Source organism: Odocoileus virginianus, chromosome 13 (genome assembly GCF_023699985.2).
Source record: "Odocoileus virginianus isolate 20LAN1187 ecotype Illinois chromosome 13, Ovbor_1.2, whole genome shotgun sequence".
Lineage (NCBI taxonomy): Eukaryota > Metazoa > Chordata > Mammalia > Artiodactyla > Cervidae > Odocoileus > Odocoileus virginianus.
In genome coordinates, this window is record NC_069686.1 from 57,176,101 (window position 1) to 57,198,266 (window position 22,166).

General features: G+C 36.2%; 1 protein-coding gene across 4 annotated transcripts in view; it reads left to right on the plus strand.

The window, feature by feature from the left end:
* DPP10 (dipeptidyl peptidase like 10) overlaps positions 1–22,166 on the plus strand; it is a 1,494,592-nt gene that overhangs the window by 1,364,459 nt on the left and 107,967 nt on the right. For all 4 annotated transcript variants that reach the window (XM_070476307.1, XM_070476306.1, XM_020892274.2 and 1 more), the window contains exons 9-10: positions 7,051–7,205; positions 14,615–14,712. In XM_070476307.1, coding sequence (XP_070332408.1) covers positions 7,051–7,205; positions 14,615–14,712 — 253 coding nt within the window. The remainder of the gene's footprint in view (positions 1–7,050; positions 7,206–14,614; positions 14,713–22,166) is intronic.

Consider the following 22,166-nt stretch of genomic DNA (forward strand, 5'->3'; position numbering starts at 1 on the left):
GTCTGATCTCCTTGCTGTGCAAGGCACTCTCTAGAGTCTTCTCCAGCACCACAGTTCGAAAGCATCAATTCTTCAGCGCTCAGCCTTTTTTATGGTCCATAAAATCACATCCATACATGACTGCTGGAAAGACTGTAGCTTTGACTATACAGACCTTTGTTGGCAAACTGATGTCTTTGCTTTTTAATATGTTGTCTAGGTATATCATCGCTTTCCTTCCAAGAAGCAAGTGTCTTCTAATAGACCTATGTGTCATCATATTAAATCTATGCATAAGTAGAGTTAATTCTGATGGGTTGGGGGAATATAGAGGGGTTTTATAGAAGAAAGAGTTTTTGCATTGAACTCTAAGAATGACAAGAATAAAGAAATGAGATTTAAAAAATTCAAGATAAACAATATCCTTGTCAACAAACTGGGACTGTTAATTTTTTGTTATTTGGTAAGAACAATGTGAAATGCCTATATTCACTTTACTTGTGCCTTTTCATAGGCACAGGAAGTCACATTTACCCATTAATTGATTCAACAAATAGTTACTGAATTCTTACTAAATCCCAGTAAAACTGAACTGTGACAGATAAAAGGAAAATAAATTAGAGATGCAGTCATGGAAGCCAGAGGAAGATAGGGTAAACAATGATGCTAAGTCCAAGGTCAAAACAGCTAAGGATTCCAAAGTTGCTGTTGGATTTGCTATCAGAATTTGATAAGAGCAAAATCAGTCAATTGGTGGTACCGTAAGCAAGATTTCAGTGGGATAGAAGTATAAATGGGAAGCAAGAGGTTTTGATCATAGACAATACTTTCAAAAAAGTTGATAGTAAGATACAAACAGTAAGGGGAAAAGTCAACCCACAAACTACAGGTTAGTAACATGATCAGGAAATCCTATGAAATTGATAAACTCAAATGGATAAAATCAGCTTACTTTTCAGAAATGTTAATCTGAACACTATGATCATATATGCATTAGTTTTCAGTGAATGGTTTGTGTTTAGGCTATATTTTTAAGTGTTTGTGATATAAAACAACATGTGTTGAAAACTCCATCTGCTCTGCAGTGAGATTTTCTAAATCAGTATAATAGAGACAATGAAATGGAATGGGATGCGAATTGTAAAAATGCATTGTTTGTAAATAGTATGATATAATTACAGGAAGTTTAAATCCATGAGTAAAAGTGCCTCTAAGTTACAATTAAAGAACTGCCTTGTCCAAGAGGACTTTTAAGCAAAATCATATTAAAGATTTGTTTCATTTATCTCCTTTCTATTTTGTTAGCTTTATTTTTATACTTGAAGGAAGTCACATAACTCTTTATATTACTTTGCTATTTTGGCATTTTTGGGAGGAAAACCTTTAGGCATACGCCCCTCTAAAATAAATAAGAGCAGATAGTGTCTAATTTCTGTTGAATAGTGCCCTCAAATTGGAGACCTTCTTATTCTTGGAAAGTACTTGTATATACATACTTCAGCACCCAGGACAGTACCTGTTTCTTAGAAACCCTGAGCGTTGATTTTGGGCAACACACTGTGATCTCTGTCCCTACAAGTCTCATCAGACTTAAGGTTAAATACTCAATTGTCATTTTGCATTTTTTTTCTTCTGTGTGTTATGTGGATGACTCATGTCTCCTCATCTGAATTTTAAGTTACTTGAGTAAATCAGTGTCAGGATCACTGCTGGAAGAAAAGAAAAAGTCACTATCAAAATAGTATTTAGCTTTATCTATGAAGGAGCCACTTAAAAAAGACAAGGAATATACAACCTGTGGCTAGTAATAATTCAGCCATTAAAATCTGAAGAGATGTGGCAGCTGTTACTAGGATCTACAAGGAGGGAAATGTGTAATTTTCACAGTTCTAGAAGCACTAAGCTTTGGTTAAGGAACAGAGCTAGACCCACATGACTTCATGGGTGGGAGCCAATGAAATAAATGCCATGTACTAACTTCTTTTCTCTTTATTTGATTTGCCTGGTTTCATATTGGCCATACTTAAACTAGACACCATGGGAATATTCTTTTCCAATGAAAAGTTTGTGGTGTCAAAATAGGAGCATACAAAGTCCCATCTGGTACTGTTTCATTGTAGAGAATATTAGTCCAGTAATACTCCTGTATGAAACTGATAGCTACCGCCAAATACTTGTGTTATTCTTAGAAGATTTGGGGGTAAATGCCCCTATCAAGGAAAAAAAATAACTTATCATAAGGCTTTAATTGGTAATCATAGCACCTTCAACTATTCATTCTTTTTCCCCTTTATCTTCTGCCAGCATTTGGAATAGACAGGTTATTTACCTGGTGCATCAAACCAAGACTTTATTCCTGCCAAATCTTATTCCTTTGCTTCCTCTTCTTAATTAGGTTGCAACCGTTTTAGTTTTCCATGAAAATGGAAATTGGAGTATAGAAACATAGAATTGGAAAATTAGGTGGAGTTATACCAGAGAATACTTGTGAATCTGCTAAATTCCAAATAGAGTCTTCCTTGCCTTCATTTGTATAGTAAAGGCACATTGTCTTCCTGGCAATGAGATTAATCACTAGACCCAGCACAGTGACTATGTTTTCTGTCAGTTTTTTTGCCCCCAGTCATACTGAGCCCAAAATGGTCAGAGAGGAATTTCAGTTTTCAATTCAGAGGAACAGAATTATGGCTTTGTTCCTTGTTGGAGGTACTCTTCCCTTGCGCATGAGGACTTCTAAACCCACCAAGCCTATTATCATGAGAATAAGAAACAGAATGTGCCCAATGGATTACTGGTGTGATAGTGAAAGAGAACATTAACACTTTTACCCCTTAACCTAGATCTATGCTTCCTCGTAATTTAGGAGGGACACAGAGCCTCCTCTGCTGTGGATGTGCTCAGGTGGACATTAAGTAGGACACTAATATCTGTAGGATAACATCCCAACTTCAGGAATGTGGTCAAACAAATAGTGCCAAAATTGGGACAGAGCAGGCTGTTTTACTGTTCTGTCCAGCCAGGTCTGTACAGCTAATTAGAGACATGATGAAATCAGTGAATCCCATTTGAGCCCATTGCCCTCTTTCTGCTATAAATAGTTGCTGTTTGGAGGTGACATAGTGTGAGTTATTGTGGTAATGGGTAAGTTATTCTGTAAATCTATGAATAGCAGTACTGATAGGACTAAAGGCAGCAAATGCGCAACTATATCTAGACCACGTGTCTATCTCTATGATAGCAATGCTACCCCTTGATGGAAGAGTTTCCATGCAGTCCACCTGGCATCAGGTGGTCGACTGGGTTTTCTGAAAATAATGCCATGTGAAGGGTTTATTAATGATCAATGTTATTGGCAGGTCATGGTGGCAAACTGGCATGCACGTGGTGGCCATACAGTGATTGGATCGTTAAGAACCTCCTCCGCTATGGATATGCTCTGATCGACATTAAGTTGGACACTAATATCTTCAAATGTTTACATTTTTATACCTCCTGACAAGTCCATACACTTACCTTTCCCTAGACTTCCTGTCACTAATCCTGTAATTTTACTTTTCTATATCCCTGACCAGGTGGACTCTTATTAGTTCCTGTGCAGAAGTCAGGATGGCCCCATGCTTCAATCCAAGTGTCCTTCCACAAGAAGTGGAAAATATATATCTTGTTCAAAAGCCTTCCAACTGGGAGAATTTATGTTTATTATAGTCTTTTACTATCACTCCTGAATCGGATTATAGTACAGTGAAGTGAAAGTCACTCAGTCATGTCCGACTCTTTGCAACCCCATGGACTATACAGTTCATGGAATTCTCCTGGCCAGAATACTGGAGTGGGTAGCCTTTCCCTTCTCCAGGGGACCTTCCCAACCCAGGGATTGAACCCAGGTCTCCTGCACTGCAGGCGGATTCTTTACCAGCTGAGCCACAAGGGAAGCAGAGCCTGTCCAATTCCAATGTGTTGAAGTACATCATGCAAACCTGCCCATAAACCAGGCTTGCATTTATTCCTCCTCTGCCAGTTTATGTTAGAAAACACACCCTGAAGTATAGATGTGAAATAAAAGAAAGAAGATAAAGTAGAGGACGCCTATATGTAGAGTTCACCTATATGTTCTGGTCTAGTTCCATATAAACCCCTTCTATCTTATAGTGGAATATAGCTGTATATGTTTAGTTTTATGGTCACTGAATCAGATAAAAATCAGTTCACAACTGGCAGTTTGGTTGCATCGTCACTTGGCATCCCATGCTCAGATTGATTGTTTTTACTATAGCTCAATAGAGAACTGCCTTTGAATCAGGGAATATTTATCAGCACAGGAGAAAATGACCTTTCTGTAAACCTTGTAATACCTGTAGTTCAGTTGTCATGTGGTAATTCTCAGGAGTTGTACACAAAATCAGTTTGCATGGATGCTTATATCATCATCATATCTGCTGGCTCACAAGGTGAAGATGGTAGGGAAGGTTGTACCATGCCCTGATATGCTCCACAACCTCCTCCCGCTCAGGTTCTACTCACAACTGGCAGCTTTACAGGTTGAAGCAAAGCGAAAGTTGGTCAGTCATGTCTGACTCTTTGTGACCCCATGGATTATAGCTGCCAGGCTCCTCTGTTCATGAAATTCTCTAGGGAAAAATACTGGAATGTATTGCCATTTCCTTCTCTAGGGACCTTCCTGACCCAGGGATTGAACCCGGGTCTCTTGCATTGCAGGCAGATTCTTCACCATCTGAGTCACCTGGGAACCTGGGAGCAAAACTGGCCAACATGTGTTTATGTGGTTTATGATGTTTGTCAAAATCCAGAGTCCAGGACTTCTACATATTGTTTTTAATTTTTAAAATTATGCAAATATGATGACACATTTACAGAAGACTTGGAAAATACAGAACAAGGTTACATATAGTTCCACTATATATTACAATTAATTTTAAGTTGATAAATTAAGAGTTTTAGTTGGAGTTTCAATACCAAACTCTCAAAAATTAATAGAATGAAAGACAGAAAAGTAGAAGGATATAGTAGACCTGAAAAAGCACTATGAACTAATTCAATATACTTAAGGTTTATATAATTTTCACACAATAGCAGCATACAAAATCTATTCAAGTTCCCATAGACTAAACCAAGGGACAGTGGAACTTATCCAGGAACATAAAACAAGGTGCAAAAATTTCATGGTCTAAAGATATTGAAATCATAGAGTTTGTTCTCATATCACTGTGGAATTATGAGAGAAATTAAGTGTAGGCCCTCTAAACTTTTAAATAAATACAATCCCAACACTCACTTGATCAGAGATATCCTACCCTTTCCTAGGTATGCCAACTCCTAAGTTTTACAGGAATTCATTTTATACTCTGCCTTTATGTAGAGCAGATCTATCTCCCTCGGATAGAGGTTGCCTCAGTCGGCAAGAAGATTTGTGGAAATCTTGAGGTTCAAAATCTTCAGCCAACATTCCATTGCAAAACTGGTTATTCATGAGACTGGTCCAAAAAGCATTAAGTGTGCTGCGCACATCTACCTAAGCAGTCTTATACTGTGTCAGCTCCAAATACTTCCCCGATACTACGCTCAGCCTTAAAAAACAAGTGGAGTTCAACCCATAGTTTGGAGTTCAACCCATAGTTTGGAGTTCAACCCGTAGTTTGGAGTTCAACCCGTAGTTTGGAGTTCAACCCGTAGTTTGGAGTTCAACCCGTAGTTTGGGACTCAGCTCTGCAACACAACTTGGACCCCAGTCACATCTGCCCTTCCGTCAGATGTGGGGCCTCTCACCACAGAAGAGAGGAACACCAAAGTTGTCATGGCTGCCTTTCGTGTTTTCCTGATTTAGTGGTCATGATTCAATTTCTGTTTATTTCTATGTAATCCCTCTAAGGTCTCGTAAAAACTCACCGTCTTTACAGTTGCCCTTGTTGTAACAGAGTGTCACAACCGCTTGTCCTTCCAACACTTTTCCTCTCTAGCTGCATTTCATCCTATGTCATCACAAATGACAATTGATTATTTGTGATCCCATCCCTCGGTATGGATTATCTATGCTCCAGTTCCCCCAAGAAATGTTATTATCACATAAAAGATATATATATATATATAGATAGATATAGATTAAACATCAATATATAGACTAGATAGATACAGATACATCTCCAACCTAGTCTCAAAAATCTAATTTTGAAGATCTCTTTTCTGGGTCTTAAAAGGAAAAGAGTTAGCATATTCAATAATTTGAAAGGGGTTTATTTACAAAAAGATAAATAGTAGAACTATAATCTAGACTAATAGCAGCCAGGCAATGACAACCTCTATGGAAACAGAAGTGAGCCATTATCAGACACAAAAGGAGAAAATTGTGTAGATGAGGCTGCATTGATGGGAGAGTAGCATCATTTAACACACACAGCAAGTCTTGGGTGACGTTACAGATCAGAGTCAAGGGAATACGTATATACTGCCATTTTAGTCGTCTCCTTATAATCTCTTGCCAAAGCACCAGAATGGCCATGCTCTAGAGTGCATGGGAGCCCTTTTGATAGAGTTCATATGAGTTAATTTCCTGGGCCAGGAATCAGATATATAAAAGTGGATAGTGGATCTGGGGTCACACAAAAGGTACGTAGTATATTTTTAATTTTATTTCCTTAGAGTTTAAAATAGTTTAACGCATCTGCAGGGTATTTGACTAGTTTGATGATGAGAGGATGGAAATGTGACTGAGTGCAAGTATGAAAGGTGACATGGATATGGTTAGTGTCATATTTCAGTCTTCAACGACTCTTCTCCTCTTCTTATTCTTTTTACTTCATGTGCTTTCACCTCTGTTCAAATTGCTGGCAATCCATAAAATCCTAACTTCACTGCTTTATTCTTCCCTTCCTTTGCAACTATTTTTCCTGGGACTGAAAGAGTAACCTGAAGATAGAGAATTCTCCATGAAATTGAATCAAACCCATCACACTGTGTAGAAAATATTTATGACAATGGAGATTTCAAGGACAGACATTTGTGGGTCAATGAGCCCACATCTACAGTTGGTTTCAAACTAACACTCATTTATTCTAGAGGAACTTCTGCATTCTCACATCGCCCACTGGTGGTCACCAGATGGAGAAAGGCTCGCCTTCCTAATGATAAATGATTCCTTGGTGCCTAACATGGTTATCCCTCGGTTTACTGGAGCTTTGTATCCCAAAGGAAAGCAGTATCCATATCCTAAGGTAAGTCATGTGGAAATAAATGCTAGTTTGTTTCCCTTCTCTCTACACCAATGAGTTGATCAATAGTATATTCTTGGTTCAGAAACAAGTTGTCTTCAGAGAATTAAAGAAACCCCCTTACTTGTCGACAGACTCACGATTTTAAGAGCATGCGATAGTCTATCCACTGTGCTTCCACAGGCACAGGTGAAGGTGATTCAAGATTGCAGGAACTTCTGTCTTATTTCTTTCCCTTTGATGCTCTCGGTCTTTATCTCTCACTTTCACAGCTGGAAAGAGAGTGAGAAAACGTAAGTCAGCACTGATGCCAGGGCAGAGGCTTCTCCGAGGTATATTCTGTGAGCTGTTAGTAGGTATTATAAAGGAGCAAAAACTATCACAGTCAGATAAGCTGGGAATTCTCAGTTAAGAAAAAATTTAGTGTTTTTCAGATGATTTCTCAGAACAGTTAGTATACTGTATGCTAATGTGTGTTATAAATCTCCTATACAAAGTAGACTAAGCATAAAGGATCTCCAGTAAGGAATAGACTAAACATAAAGAATCTCACTAAAAAAATAGACTAAACATAAAGAATCACCAATAAGGAGTAGACTAAGTCCAGAGAATTTATTAGTGTTAATATTAACATCAGCATTCTTTTGGCAGAGCATACTCTGGAACATACTTTATAAAATGCTGGGCAGAGCCATAGCCAGGCATAGCTGGAATAGCTGGAATTGTTTTATCGTGTGAAGTGAATGTGGAACTCTTGCCCAGATAGCAAAACTATTTTTTTATGAGTAGCACAATTTCTCTTATTCCTAATGCTAAGTCCACAGGCCCTGACTCCACCCACCCATTCTTGCCATATCTTCTATGAAAACAAACTGATACCGAAGAACAAATAATGGATAACTTTTTAAGGAGTGATAGTGAGTTCTCATGATGAGAATTTATTATAAGTATTTTTCCTCAAAAGTGTTTAAATATTTTTAATGTGATGTGAAGTCGCTCAGTCGTGTCTGACTCCTTGCGACTTCATGGACTGTAGCCTACCAGGCTACTCCGTCCGTGGGATTTTCCAGGCAAGAGTACTGGAGTGGGTTGCCATTTCCTTCTCCAACCTTTGCATCTCACATGAAACTAGAGAGAAGTCATATTCAGTATGGAGATTTAGAAAAATCCCCCTCTTCTTCTGATACCCTGAAGTCAGCCTTGGTCAGCCACAGAGTATATCCCCTTGTTAACAAGAGCATAAATCAATTTGCCTTTTGAGTCTCTTGGTATATTTTTATTCAGCAAAGCTACTTTTAAGTGTTGGGTAAGGCCTCTGAAAGCAGGCTGAAGAAACATCTGGAGTGTATTAGTTTTTCTTTTATATGTCTTTTTTAATTAATGTCATTCTTGCTTTAAAGCTCATTTTCCCCATGTTTACAAAAAAAGAAAAAGTGAGGTAGCCCTAGACATTAGTCATGTAAAGATGTCTTATAGAAAACTTTTAAATTCCAGTTTACACATTTTAACTCTTGAGGAGATAAAAAGTGGCTGTTGATTTTATTTAGAAGCCATTTTTAAGCCATTTCTTTAATGAGTTGTATGTTGTGTTTACAAAGTACAATAGACTGTATACCTTTAAATGTATGCATTACCTTAACTGTACTATGCATAGTACTGGAAAAATTATGCATCACATGCATTTTCTACACCTGCAATGAAGGCATGGTCGGTGGGAGGGTGAGGTGAGTTTGCTGATATTCCTGTCATCCACAAGACTCCTGGGGACAGGAGGAAGGAAAGGAGTGAATATTAAGAGGGATGAGAAGACTGTTTGCTCATGGAGATTCTGTGCTTTCTCTCTCCCCATCCCATCTTCCTTCTGGTAGCTGTAATATCAGTGTGACTGACTGGCAGCTATGGAAGGCAGCAGGATTGAGAAGAATGATTCTACCATTCTGAAATATCATTTTTAGGCCATTTTCTGGGCATAGATCTGAAAACACATATACTCAACAACTCCTCAGGAAAATATGGCACTTTGACCTAGCAACAAAATAATTATATCTCCCAAGACATTTGTATGGTACTTCATGTAAAATCCTTATGTCTTCTCCAGTTGTAGATTTACCCATGTTTTATGGATGACAGTTTATGCCAGTATAACATACCTGACCTTTATTTTTACCAGGAAAAATCTGAAAAGACTTCAGAAATATATTCTCACCCCATTGGATTTACTTAAAATGAAAGTGTAAATACAATGTATTTACAATGTAAATACAAGATGAATAATAGGTCTTTGTTGTGAAAGCAACATGTCACTCAGGATGTCCAGTGTGTGCACTACATAAAGGGCATAAAATCAAATCCAGGGAAGGGACCACTTTCTGTAATTAATTTCCCAGGAGAAGTAGGGATTTTAGGATTCACAGAAAAGCCATATGTCATAGCTGCATTTTCAAGTTGCCTTCTCTGTTACAGACTTGGTGAACTTGGACACTCCTGGGCCTGAAAATTTTATTGTCTGTGGCAAATAAATGGACATATAAAAACATCTGAGAAAATCTAAATAAGTTAACAGTAAATCAGAAGATTCTGGGTTGACAAACCTAGACAATTTATTGCTATTTATGCTATTATTTAAATAATATTTCTTAACAGTAAGTAGGCATAAAATTAAAATGTTTATGTATTAATTGGGTAAATCATGGATGCTAATAATATGCTATATATTTTCATAGAGACCTTTCACTTTTTTTCTTTATTTGGCCCTCTTCACAATTGCCTCTGATTTACAAATGGGCAAAATAAGGCTCTAAAAGGCTATGTCCTTTTATAAAAGTCATAGTTATTTTGAAAACAGAGAAATAACTCAAATTTATTGATTCTGTCTCTCTCTCTGCAAAACTACCAGAGGTTAACTTGTATCTCAGAAGATGTAGCTGGAATCAAAATATCTCCTTGTCAAGTTAACAAATAGATGTGGGGCTCTGATGGCCCCATTATGGACAAATGACTCAGCTCTGCATGAGTAACTTTCAGAGGTACCATCAAACATGTTATGTGTGCCTGTTCAGTTGCTTTGGTTCGGCCCAACTCTGTGTGAGCTGGTGGACTGTAGCCCACCAGGCTCCTCTGCCCTTGGGATTCTGCAGGCAAGAATACTGGAGTGGGTTGCCATGCCCTCCTCCAGGGGATCTCCCCGACCCAGGGATCAAATCCACATCTCCTGTCTTACAGTGGATTCTTTACCGCTGAGCCGCCGGAGAAGCCCCACACATGCTATATGTGATGAATGTATGTCTGCAGGGACTGCAACCTGTGCTTCTTGCATCTCCCGCATTGGCAGGCAGATTCTTGACCACTAACACCACCTGGGCAGCCTCATATCTAACGCATGATATGTGTTACATAACAAAGGTCCTGAGTGCTTTCCTAACTACCATTAGAGAGTATTAAAAAGAAAGACAAGACATATATTATAGTGGCCAAAGAGAAAGAATTCCAAGTCCTCAGGTGGTTGTCAGTAGAAATATCTGCAGGTACTTAAGGCAACAAAACTCGAAGAAACTAGTTTTGGGTTTTTATCCTGTTCTCAGAATAAACTTCGGTATCGTTTTGGGTCTATTACTTGAATTTTCAAAATCTTATTATTTTCTACTCTGGTTTAAAAAAGAAATGTTTGTTAATTTTTCCACTAACAAATGTTTTATTTTGATTTGCTCTTACTTATGCAATAAACTTTCAAAAAGTTGTCCTTTAGAGTTTTCAGTAATGCATAGAATTCACACTAAATTGTTCTTCAAATTAAACTAGATTAAAATGAGTGCAGCAAATACCCAATGTGGTCAGATTTCTAATGAAATACTTACACTAAACAAATATATTTGTATTTTACTTAATTCAGCATGATTCAGAACTCATAAAATACCCCATCATTAGCAATTCAGCACAAAAAAGATACACAGTTATATCTCAATAACCTCAGGTTAATCTTCTTAATTAAAACATTATCTCGTTTAATGACAATTTAGTTGCCAGTAAAATAAGGTTAATTATTATTGAGGCTTGTGTTTCAGAATCATAGGAGGAGGATTCTGTGGATTTTCAGTCTTTGTAGCAAATTAACTATAAAAGCCCAATAGATGAACTCCTCTAATTTGCAAACTATTGAAGCTATCCAGATATTAAAAGGTACAAGTGAATTTGCAATGTGTGCTTAATTTCAAAAGTCCATGTAAAAAAATCAAATTGAGATTATAGAATTCTAAACAGCTGAATTTTAGAAACAGCTTAATGTTTGGTTTTGGCCACAAGGAAGCTAACTGGAATACCAGTTATCCTTACGGTCTTATAGATCAGAAAAAAAAAAAAAAAACAAACTTCCTTACTTTCAACAAAGTATGCCATAAAATTATGCATCATTGATAAGAGTTCACAAAAACTGATCAGATTTAATGTAATTTGTCATTTTCTTTAATCAGTTTACTGAAAGATTAAAAAATATAAGCACATTTAAAAAAAAACTAGAAAAATCAGTGTCTAACCATTATATTGAATTCATGAGTTAATTATTTAAGTAAATGTATACTATTTTGGAGAAGGAAATGGGAACCCACTCCAGTACTCTTGCCGAGAAAATCCCATGAATGGAGGAGCCTGATGTAGGCTACTGTCCATGGGGTTGCAAAGAGTTGGACACAACTGAGCGACTTCACTTCACTTATACTATTTTGGGCACCTTTGTAAATCATCGTTTTTGTTAGTCCATATAACAAAAGTATGAGATGGTTGTTTTCCATAGAAGCAAAATCTATTTTGACTCAAAACTTCTGTGACATATTCTCAGAGAAACATTGTCTCATTTTTGATAATCAAATAAAATAATACTTTAGAATCTTTCATGTCTAATCCAAGGTCCATATTCAGTAAATAAGTCAAAATTTGATCCCAGACTTCTCTGATTTGTAAACTGAACCAGTTCTCAAAATGTAGCCCTTTTACTAGCAGTATCAGCCACATCTGGGAAATAATTTGAAGTGCAAATTCTCACATTCAATCCAGACATTAGAAATGCTGCAAGTGGAGCTCAGCAATCATAGGTTTAATAAGCTTTCTAGGACCTCTGGATGATTTTCATGAAAGTGTTCACCTTTAATAACTGCTGAGCAGTAATGTGTATCTATATGCAGATATATGCACATATTAATATATCAGTATTTTGTTAACATTTGCATACTAATTATAATTATCCAGGTATCTTCTTAAAACCCAGGTTCTTAGATCCACACCCCAAGATTCTGATTCTGTGTATGAATATAGGTCCAGTTGGGGCCCATGAATTTGTCTTTATAGAATTCTCATTTATTCTGCTGGCTAATGAACAGCATTTTGAATGGCATTGCTAAATACTGTGTCCCCGCTCTAAATCTGAGCATATTTGATCAAGATAAAGAAATGATTAGACTCAAAAAATACAGAAAATGACCAATACTTTCAGGGTGGAACATGGCAATTTAATTAGAACAAGTGATGTGAAAAAGAATTCCTAAGGGAAGAAGAAGGGTATGTTGCTCAAGACAGAGGAACCTAGGCACTGGAGAGTTTTAGAATAAAAAGCTTTACAAAATTTGACACCAGAGGCTTCTCTGCGAGGCAAGTTCATGGCTTATTTTCCGGGAAGCCCTTCATCATACGAACCATTTTCATAATTTCTGTTTATGGTCACCACATTTCTAAAATGAAAGCTTTTGCAGACTCCTTTCTTTGGATCATACTCCTGACTTGTGTGTGATACACTTCCACAGATGTACTAGTCACTTTTTTAAATGAAGACTTTCTTTTTTCAGAGCAGTTTAAGATTCACAACAAACTTGAGGAGAAGGAAGATATTTGTGCCATATATAACCCCCTTTGCCACTCAACATCCCCCACTAGAGTTGTGCATTTGATACAACTGATGAAGCTCCACTGACACATTGTAATCACCCAAAGTCCAGAGTTGGCATTATGGTTCAAACTTGGTTCATGTATTCTATGAATCTGGACAGATGTGTAATGAAAGATACAGAGGATTTGTCTCAGCTCTATAAATCCTCTGTTTCGTCATCTATTCATCCCTCCTCCCTCCCCTCCATGTTCCTTATTTTTAATAAGTTAACAAGATATTCTTGATGAGCTATTACTGATTGTTGGTGGAACACATCATGTTGCTTCTGGTCCTAATTTAACTCTGGATTTTGTTAGTAACAATTCCTTGAATGTGAATCTTCATTATCTTTATATCAGCTCTATTATTCTCCTTAGATTTTTGTCAGGTCTTTTAATTCAGCTCACTTTTGATTTCCTCGTCCTTCTTTGTATATCTCACGGGGCCCTCTCTTCACAAAGCAGCTAGACCACAATGATGATGGTGTGTTTTTTAGAAACACGTTGAGCTACAAGTAGTCAGTTGATTCTATTAATTATTTATTCACACAAACATCCTTTCATTTATCCAACATACTTGTGATACGTTGATGTAAGTTCCCAGGTCTGCTCCCTAAAGGTTCACAGTATGTTTAAAAAACTTAGATGATGATTGCCTAGGAATGAACTGAAGCAAAACTAGAGCAGTTAAGAGCATCCTGGGGTTAAATACTGGCTCCCTTAGTTATTGGATGCTTCACCTTGAACAATTTGCTTAGCTTCTCCATCTGGGAAATGGTTTTAAATAGGTCTTAGGACTGTAGTAGGAACATACAATAAGATAATTCATGTGGTGCTTTAACACACATGAGGAGCCAGAAACATACTAACTGCTACACAGCCTAGTTACTATTTCACAAATTTTGATTTAATAGACTCAAATTACAGTTTCTTACCACTGTCTCTCTAGTCTTCAAGCTAGGTGCATAGTGAAGGCAATCTCCATTCTACATCCTAAGGGAATTTACACCTCATTTTAGCATTCGTTATAATTTAAAAGAAAGCCTGTGATGACTAATGCATGGAGTAGATTAAGTATTGTGGAATTTTAAGCACCAGGATTTGGTATGTTTTCTTTTTCTTTCCTCTTCCTCTTCTTACTTTTAAATTAACCAAGCTCTTTTCCCTTTGCATTTCATATCCTATACTGTGAGTTGTTTTGTAAAGCCAGCCATTCTTGTGTCATTCTAGGGGAAGAACACAGTAGTACTGCCTAATGAATAAAGTCATGATGATTTTCTATCACCTTTAATTGTCTGACTAAAATGCTTGAGAAGCAGCAATCTACAAAAACAATTGAAAGCAATCAAGTTGTTGAATTTAAAATCATTTCTACTTCAGAGAAATTAAATGTTTTCCCCATTCTAACACAAAATTGCAAAAGAATCAAAATGCATTTTCTTTCTTTCTCAATATATTCTAATGCTTAATGTATTTGCATTGCAACTTTCATTTTCTCAAAGGCAGGTCAAGTGAACCCAACAATCAAATTATATGTTGTAAACCTATATGGACCAACTCATACTTTGGAACTCATGCCACCAGATAGCTTTAAATCAAGGTATGTAATTTCAATTTCACTTTTACCAGAAAATAGATCTATTAACTCCAATGATCATTTTGCTGCCATTTGGAGAGAGATGTGATCAGCTCAGCAAATTCACTTGAAAATAAAACTGAGGTTGCCTCCATTAGTGTAAAAATGAACTCATTCTGGATCTCTTCTTTTTCCCAGGAAGAATTTAGAGTTTTAAGGTGATTACCAGCATCACAAAATGACTAAATATACTGATAGCAAGAATTAGATCTTCGGCAGGAGACACGTGTGAGAGAGATGGGGGCAAAGGATAATTTTCTATTGAATTTTCTTCCTGAAAATAACTGCTCCATATTTTTAAATGGCTCTCTTTAAAAGAGTACCATCTTCCTAAAATGTGTGTGATTTTCCAACTTTTTCCCTGTTAACTTGCCAATGATTCCCTAGCTTTGTTCTCCAGGCAGAAAAATTTAATGAGATTTTGCTTTAAATATCCTACCTAAGAATCCTGTTTCTTTAAGCTCTAGTAGAAACAAAAGAAACACATCATATGGGTCAAAAGCATCATTTTAATATTAGTAAAATCTCCAATAACTGAACAGCTAATGAAATAATCATGTGGATTGTGAAATCCACAGTGATCTCAAACTTCTAAATTGACTTTTCAAATTTTTTAACCTGGTAAAAATTTACAACATCCCTGGAGATTTTGCACTATGAGTGAGTGAAGTCGCTCAGTCATGTCCGACTCTTTGTGACCCCATGGACTATAACCTACCAGGCTCCTCCATCCATGGAATTTTCCAGGCAAGAGTACTGTAGTGGGTTGCCATTTTCTTCTCCAGGGGATCTTCCTGACCTTATATTTTACACTATATTGAATGATATAACTAAGCTTATAGTTTGTTTTTTTAACATCAAAAATAATTACAGTGTGACTGATTGATGTTGAAATCCCACTCAGTGTTCCACTGACATATTTAGGAAATTTTCATCATATTTGGGATTTTCACAGATAGTGCAGCCTTCAATCTGTGGATATTTTTCCTACTTGAAGAGTTGTTAAAAATATATGTAATGCTTACACTGGAAAGGCCTCCATTAACTATCTAATATCAACTTTTCCTATTATTGATGGAAAAGATAAAGTCCAGAGAAAAAGTATGCTTGAGGTAGAATCTTAAGATTAGTTGGCAGGAGAGATAGAAAGTAAAATAAAACAGCTTTCAAGTTATAGAGCATTTCATCTAGATTGTGATAAAAGACTTTTATCATAAAATTGTCATATAGAATACAGTGTAGTTGACCATTTCAGAAGAAACTTCCACTTCTGAACTCATTTACCAGCAGTGAAAGTTTTACATACAAATGAAGCAATTATGAAAATTATTATTTTTTGTGATCTGTACTTTGATTTGTTTAGTATTCTGAACTAACAGAAAGGGCACTAGACTAGAGTGTTTGAGTCATATGTCTACTACCACTTTATTATATGACTTTGGATAAGTCACTTTATCTCTCTCTGGGCCTAAATGCCCTCATCTTAAAATAATAATTTCTAATTTTCATTAATTTTTAAAATATTTAAAATGGAAGTCAATTTTATAATGTCCAGATTTCTTTCTTGATGCTATTATTTAAGAGCCTCTCTAATGAGTTCACCAGATAAGACATAGCAGTGTCATCAAATACAAAAATTTCTAAAGGTGGAGTCAACTGTCATTATTAGAGTATTAGTTAAGCACATATCTCTTTAATATTTGAGGTAAAATGTGATCAGGTTAGGTACCCATTGCAAAAAGATATTGCATATCTTTAAATGTTGGAAACCCAATATATAGAAATACAGAATGATATACTAGATCCCTCTAAGAATGAAGAAGCATCCTGTGAAGAAAAAGTTCTTAAATGTAATTCAGGTATGTTGTTTTGGCAATGAATTTCATCTACATTTGGAAGAGTCAGGTAATACCTTATCTACACAATGTATGTAGCATGTTAGCATGTTTTGTTTTTCTTTAATAATTATGTAACTTGGAGTAGGAAATGGCAACCTACTCCAGTGTTCTTGCTTGGCAAATCCTATGGACAGAGGACCCCGCAGGCTACAGTCCATGGGGTCACAAAGTGTTGGACACGACTTAATGACTAAAGAACACAACAATTATAGCTGCCATTTGTTATATGTGAAATGCACCAAAGTGTATGATTTACTCTTTATGTTGTAAAACTCAAAATCAAAGTTTACTTCAAAATGGTGTTTTCAAATATTCCCCGTGCTTCAGTTTTCATGTTTCCTTACACATTTCCTTATTCATTCATTCCTGATGAACACTTTAGTCCAATTTCCTATCACCTATATTTAGCCTCTCTGAGCACAGGTGTGACTTTAATGGGTCTAAAAACACACAAGCATGAACAACATAGAAATATACCTATGGTGCAAATCAAATAATGCTACATTTATCTGCATATCAAAGGGAAATTAATCTAATACTTTCTCTTGATTTTGTTTTAGGATTTTCAGTATCTATAATAGTTAATACTCAGTACTTTAGCCATATGGAAATTTGCTAGAGAACTATTGTGCCCTCCCTGGTTAGATACACATCTGAGATCTAAGAGTTATCATTTTTCATAATTTATTGGTCAGGGTTCTGAAAATTAAAAAGATGACACACTCAAGCGGGGCAATTGAAATGCATTAATTAAGGGAACTTTAGCAAAGATATGTGAAGGATTAAAAGGAAACTCACAAGGGACGGGAATGCAACAAGAGAGTCTGTAATAGCAGAGAGCTTTTACTGCCCCAGGACTGAAGGAACAAGGGGCAGGCTACTCAAGAAGCCTAGAAAGGCCTGTAGCAAAAGAACAGGATGGATCAGCAGGTAGAACAATTTAGTCATTGCCAAACCAGATCCTAATGGGGGGAGAGTGCCCAGAAAATAAAACTGAATCCTCTCTGCTAAAGCTTGGAGTTCCTCCAGAGGTCTCTCTTGGGCTAGGGAACCTGGTGACAGAGTTCAGGCTCTGGAAACGGTGGGAGCAAGGGGCAAATGCCAGACTAGATCTGGCAAATGGAGAATATTCAGTGCAAATGATTTAAGGATAATGTTGACATTAAGGAATTTATTATGGTTATTACCTTAGGGGTGAGTTGGAGATGTCCACCAGAATGCACAATAATTTATCCGAGGCCAAGTGAACAGTTGTTCTGTCGCTGTTTCTGGTTCTGTTTCTGTCCCTGGGTCTTTTTCTCTGTCTTTGTGTATGTATGGTGTGTGTGTGTGTGTGTGTGTGTGTGTGTGTGTGTGATGTGTGTTTCAGTCTCTCTCTCTCTTCCTCTCTCTACACACACACACAAACACACACACACCCAAGCATATACATACACGATGATTCATCTTAGTATTATTTGTGCTTTTCCTGAAAACTTGCTATATTTTTCTCAAATGCATTGTAGATTATGTAACTGTTTCAACTGCATCAGTGTCCTTTGGATATGGAGTTTACCCTAGGTGATAGTTTGTGCTGTGTGCTGAGTCGCTTAGGTCATGTCCAACTCTTTGCAACCCATGGACTGTAGCCTGCCAGGCTCCTCTGTCCATGGGGATTCTCCAGGCAAGCATACTGGAGTGGGTTGCCTCCAGGGGATCTTCCCAATCCAGGGATGGTACTCAGGTCTCCCACATTGCAGGTGCATTCTTCACCATCTGAGTCACCAGGGAAGCCCTCTGTGGTACTTTAGGTATCCTTTATAACTTATTTTCCTTTATCTGTCTTCCCAATCTTATTTGCCACGATATTCTTAAATCATTCAAAACTAACAAAACCTCTTTATTTTTGTAACTGTTAGATATATGGGTGTGAGCTTAGTTGCTCAGTTTTGTCCAACTCTTTGCAACCCCATGGACTGTAGCTTGCCAGGCTCCTTTGTCTATGGGTTTTCTCCAGGCAAGAATACTGGAGTGGGTTGCCATGCCCAACTCCAGGGGATCTTCCCCACCCAGGGATTGAACCCAGGTCTCCCACACTGCAGGTGGATTCTTTACCATCTAAGCCACCAGGGAAGCCCCATTAAATATATAAATATACAAATTAGTTTATTGGTACCAACATTAGTAGCAATACTTCCATATTTATTAGGTGCAGTATTCCCATAGATGTCAGAGAATTTAGGTATGAACTTAAAAATATATAATTAACTTTTAGAGGAAATATTTTTATAATAATGAATCATGTAGATTTTTCTACAGGGTGGCAAATTGTCACATTGTTTTGGAGAAGTGATCGTCTCCTGTGTTCATTCATCTCTAGGCTGAAGAATAAAGATAATGGTTTATCTTTAGGTTCTCCTTACTCTCCATCTTTGACATTATTTTGTTTACCCGAAATCTTTCTTTAGTCATCCACCCTTTGTGACCCATTATTTTCAGACTGTTGCATTCATGTGATGCTGTCAAACTGCCACTGTCACTTTGGGCTTAAAACTCCCATGCCTTTTCTTCCTATTTAATCAAAACATGTCTAGTCTGCATCTCTTATTTTTCCAATGAATGTCTGTGCCTTCCAAAAAATATAATTAATAAATGCATCTTGTTTAGGGAAATGACCCTTTTTACAAGTAATGCATGTTTACTATTAATAAAAGAGGTCTACAGAGGACCTAGCTGTGACTTAGTCATGAATGTCATCACAATACACTTATGGGCAGAGATCTTGGATTATCTGGAAGCATGTGAGCGTATATGCACAGAAGCATGTGAGCGTATATGCACAAAGATTGATGTGAACAAAGGGGAGCGATTGGACAGGAAGCCAGTGAAAACACAGGTGTGACTGCTAACACACCTGTCTGCTGGTGATGCTGGCACCTCCATTCTACACACTCTTGTGAACAATTAGATCTCCTGTACCAGACCACCCAGCTGGTAGAAAGTCTTTCTTGACTTGAGTGCAATCCCTCTAACCCACTTGTTTCTGTCTCTGTGGCTCAAGAGGACCCGAGAGATCCTTGAGAACTTCCTGGGTAATCCAGAGCCACGGAGACTAGGAACAAGCAGGAAAGCCCTTCGAAGGAAGGGATAGCTTTGCTGGCCACTGGTTGTGGGACCCCAGATCTAATGCGTTCATGAGATGAAGTTCCGGGAGGACAGCCACATTTGCAGCAGGCAGGCCAAATAGTGTGGTATTTTCAGATAAGGGCACATCCTTACTTCCTCATTCAGAGGAACCCTAAATATTTATATGCAAACTGAAGAAGTCTTTATGAATCATGAGGAGATGTGCACCTAGGATCTTGAAACAAAGAAAGAAAGAATATGAGATGTGATCTTCCTTCACTTTTTAGGTGTCAAGTTCTACTTTATCTTTCATTTTGGGGATTTCCAACACTTTATCATGGAGATTTCAATGGTTTGAAATTATCCCAATGGACTTTAAAAGTTTTATTTTGTGGAGAACTCTAATCCTTATGAATATATGTACTAAAATGTCTCACATGAGACTAAATTTTGCTTATGAATGTTAAGATACATTATGCACAGATGCAGAAAATAATATTATTTGATCAAAGAGAAATATAAGTGGTATGATTATAAATAATAATTTTAAACTTAATTTTACACCTAAGTTAGTTTCCTTTTAAAAATCACTTATTCACCAGACTTGCACCAGTTGAATTTTGTTTTTAATTGAATTTTAATTGTTTTTATAAATAAAAATTTTCTTTTAAGTCAAGATTTCCTATCATAGGTAACAAATATAATGTATCAATATCTGGGAAGACATTGCAAATATGTTTTTAAAACATTTCACTTGAGGACTATTTTGAAAGGAAAAACACTCAAAATGAATATTTAAATTTTATTTGTTGTTCCTGTTGTCTATTTTAAAAATCATTCATATTGATTCTCATTTGGCACAAAATATACTACCACTCACTTTAGTTAATTGAGACAAATTTCTGATCATTTATAAAATTCTTCTATGTGGCGTTATTTTTCAATGAATATAGTCACTTGATTTTGCAATCTATGATCAGTTGTTTTGTAACAATCAAATTTGTTTTCCTTCAGTTTTGAATTTTTATACCAATTAATGATAAATATATATTATCTCAATTCAGCATTTTTTCCTGATTGATTATAGTATCCATTATCATTTTTCTCCATGCTAAAATGTCTAAGTATTTCTTAAAAGGTGATGCTTATATTTTTTTCCTTTTTAGTATTCACACTGAAAACATGATAATACACCTAAAATATATCAGTTTAAACAAAGCACAGTGAAAATGAACAAGATATATATATATATATATATATATATATATATTTTTTTTTTTTTTAAGAATTACAAGTTCCATTGATTTGGCCAAAGATTAATCCTAAACCAATTGCATATTTTATTTGAAGTTGCTTTGTTAACTTTATTTTGGGAACTTTATTCTATGACTTCATTGAGTTTCTAGGCAATTTTCATGTGGGACTCAGCTGGTTGTGAAAGTTACTGGATGTCTTGAAGACATTGTTGAAGAACATATGGCGGGATTCACTGTATAACAAGTTATGCTTATCCTTCCACTGATATTTTCTCTTTGATGAGATAACACATTTTCTAGAGATAGCACTAACTACTCAATTATGTTAGAAATGTGAGATTCAGGTAGCTGAATGTCTAACCCAGATGTGTCTAAGAACAAAAGATTTTTCTTTCATAAGTGTTTTTCTTCTAAGCCATATAAAAATCTGACGGATTAATTTTAAGACAATATACATGGATGGCATTTTTCAAACTATTTCTAAATCATTCCATATATTCTTAAACTGGGCAATTTTGTTAGATTTTTCTTATCATAAATTGAATTATGGATGAGTGCATTTGTTATGTGTGGATTGGGGGATTTTGTGACATATTATGTCAATTTCCACACATAGACTCTATAATGAAAAAAATATAAACTGTAAGGGAAAAATATAACTTTCCCCAGTCTACAACCAATCTGAGGACATCATAGTCATCATAATTAGCATCCTCAATAAAGCAAAAATTCAGTAGCTCTTCATTACTCTCCATTTGATTCTTTGTACACTTTAAACTTTTTCAAATAAATAAGCTAGAAAAGCAATATTGTAAGAAATATTATGAATAAGATAGAGTGGCCCCTGTCTCACAAGCAAAAAGACAAAAGGAACTATTCATGACTCTGTATCTCAAGTCCCTGTGGATAAAGTGAGATGACATGGAAATCATACCTAAGAAATAATTATTAAGTCAATAATAAGATTTGGCTTTTGATTTATTATTGAATATTTTTGAAAAAGTAAAATAGAATATAGCTTAGAAAGTTTTTACTTATTTTGCATATATGTTAGTACTGTGCAAATCAACAGAAAATAACAAATTATTTATAAAGGTGTAGCATTTTGATTATTTTTACTTTTCTAAAAATGTTCTTTTTGTGAAATCATTCACTTTTA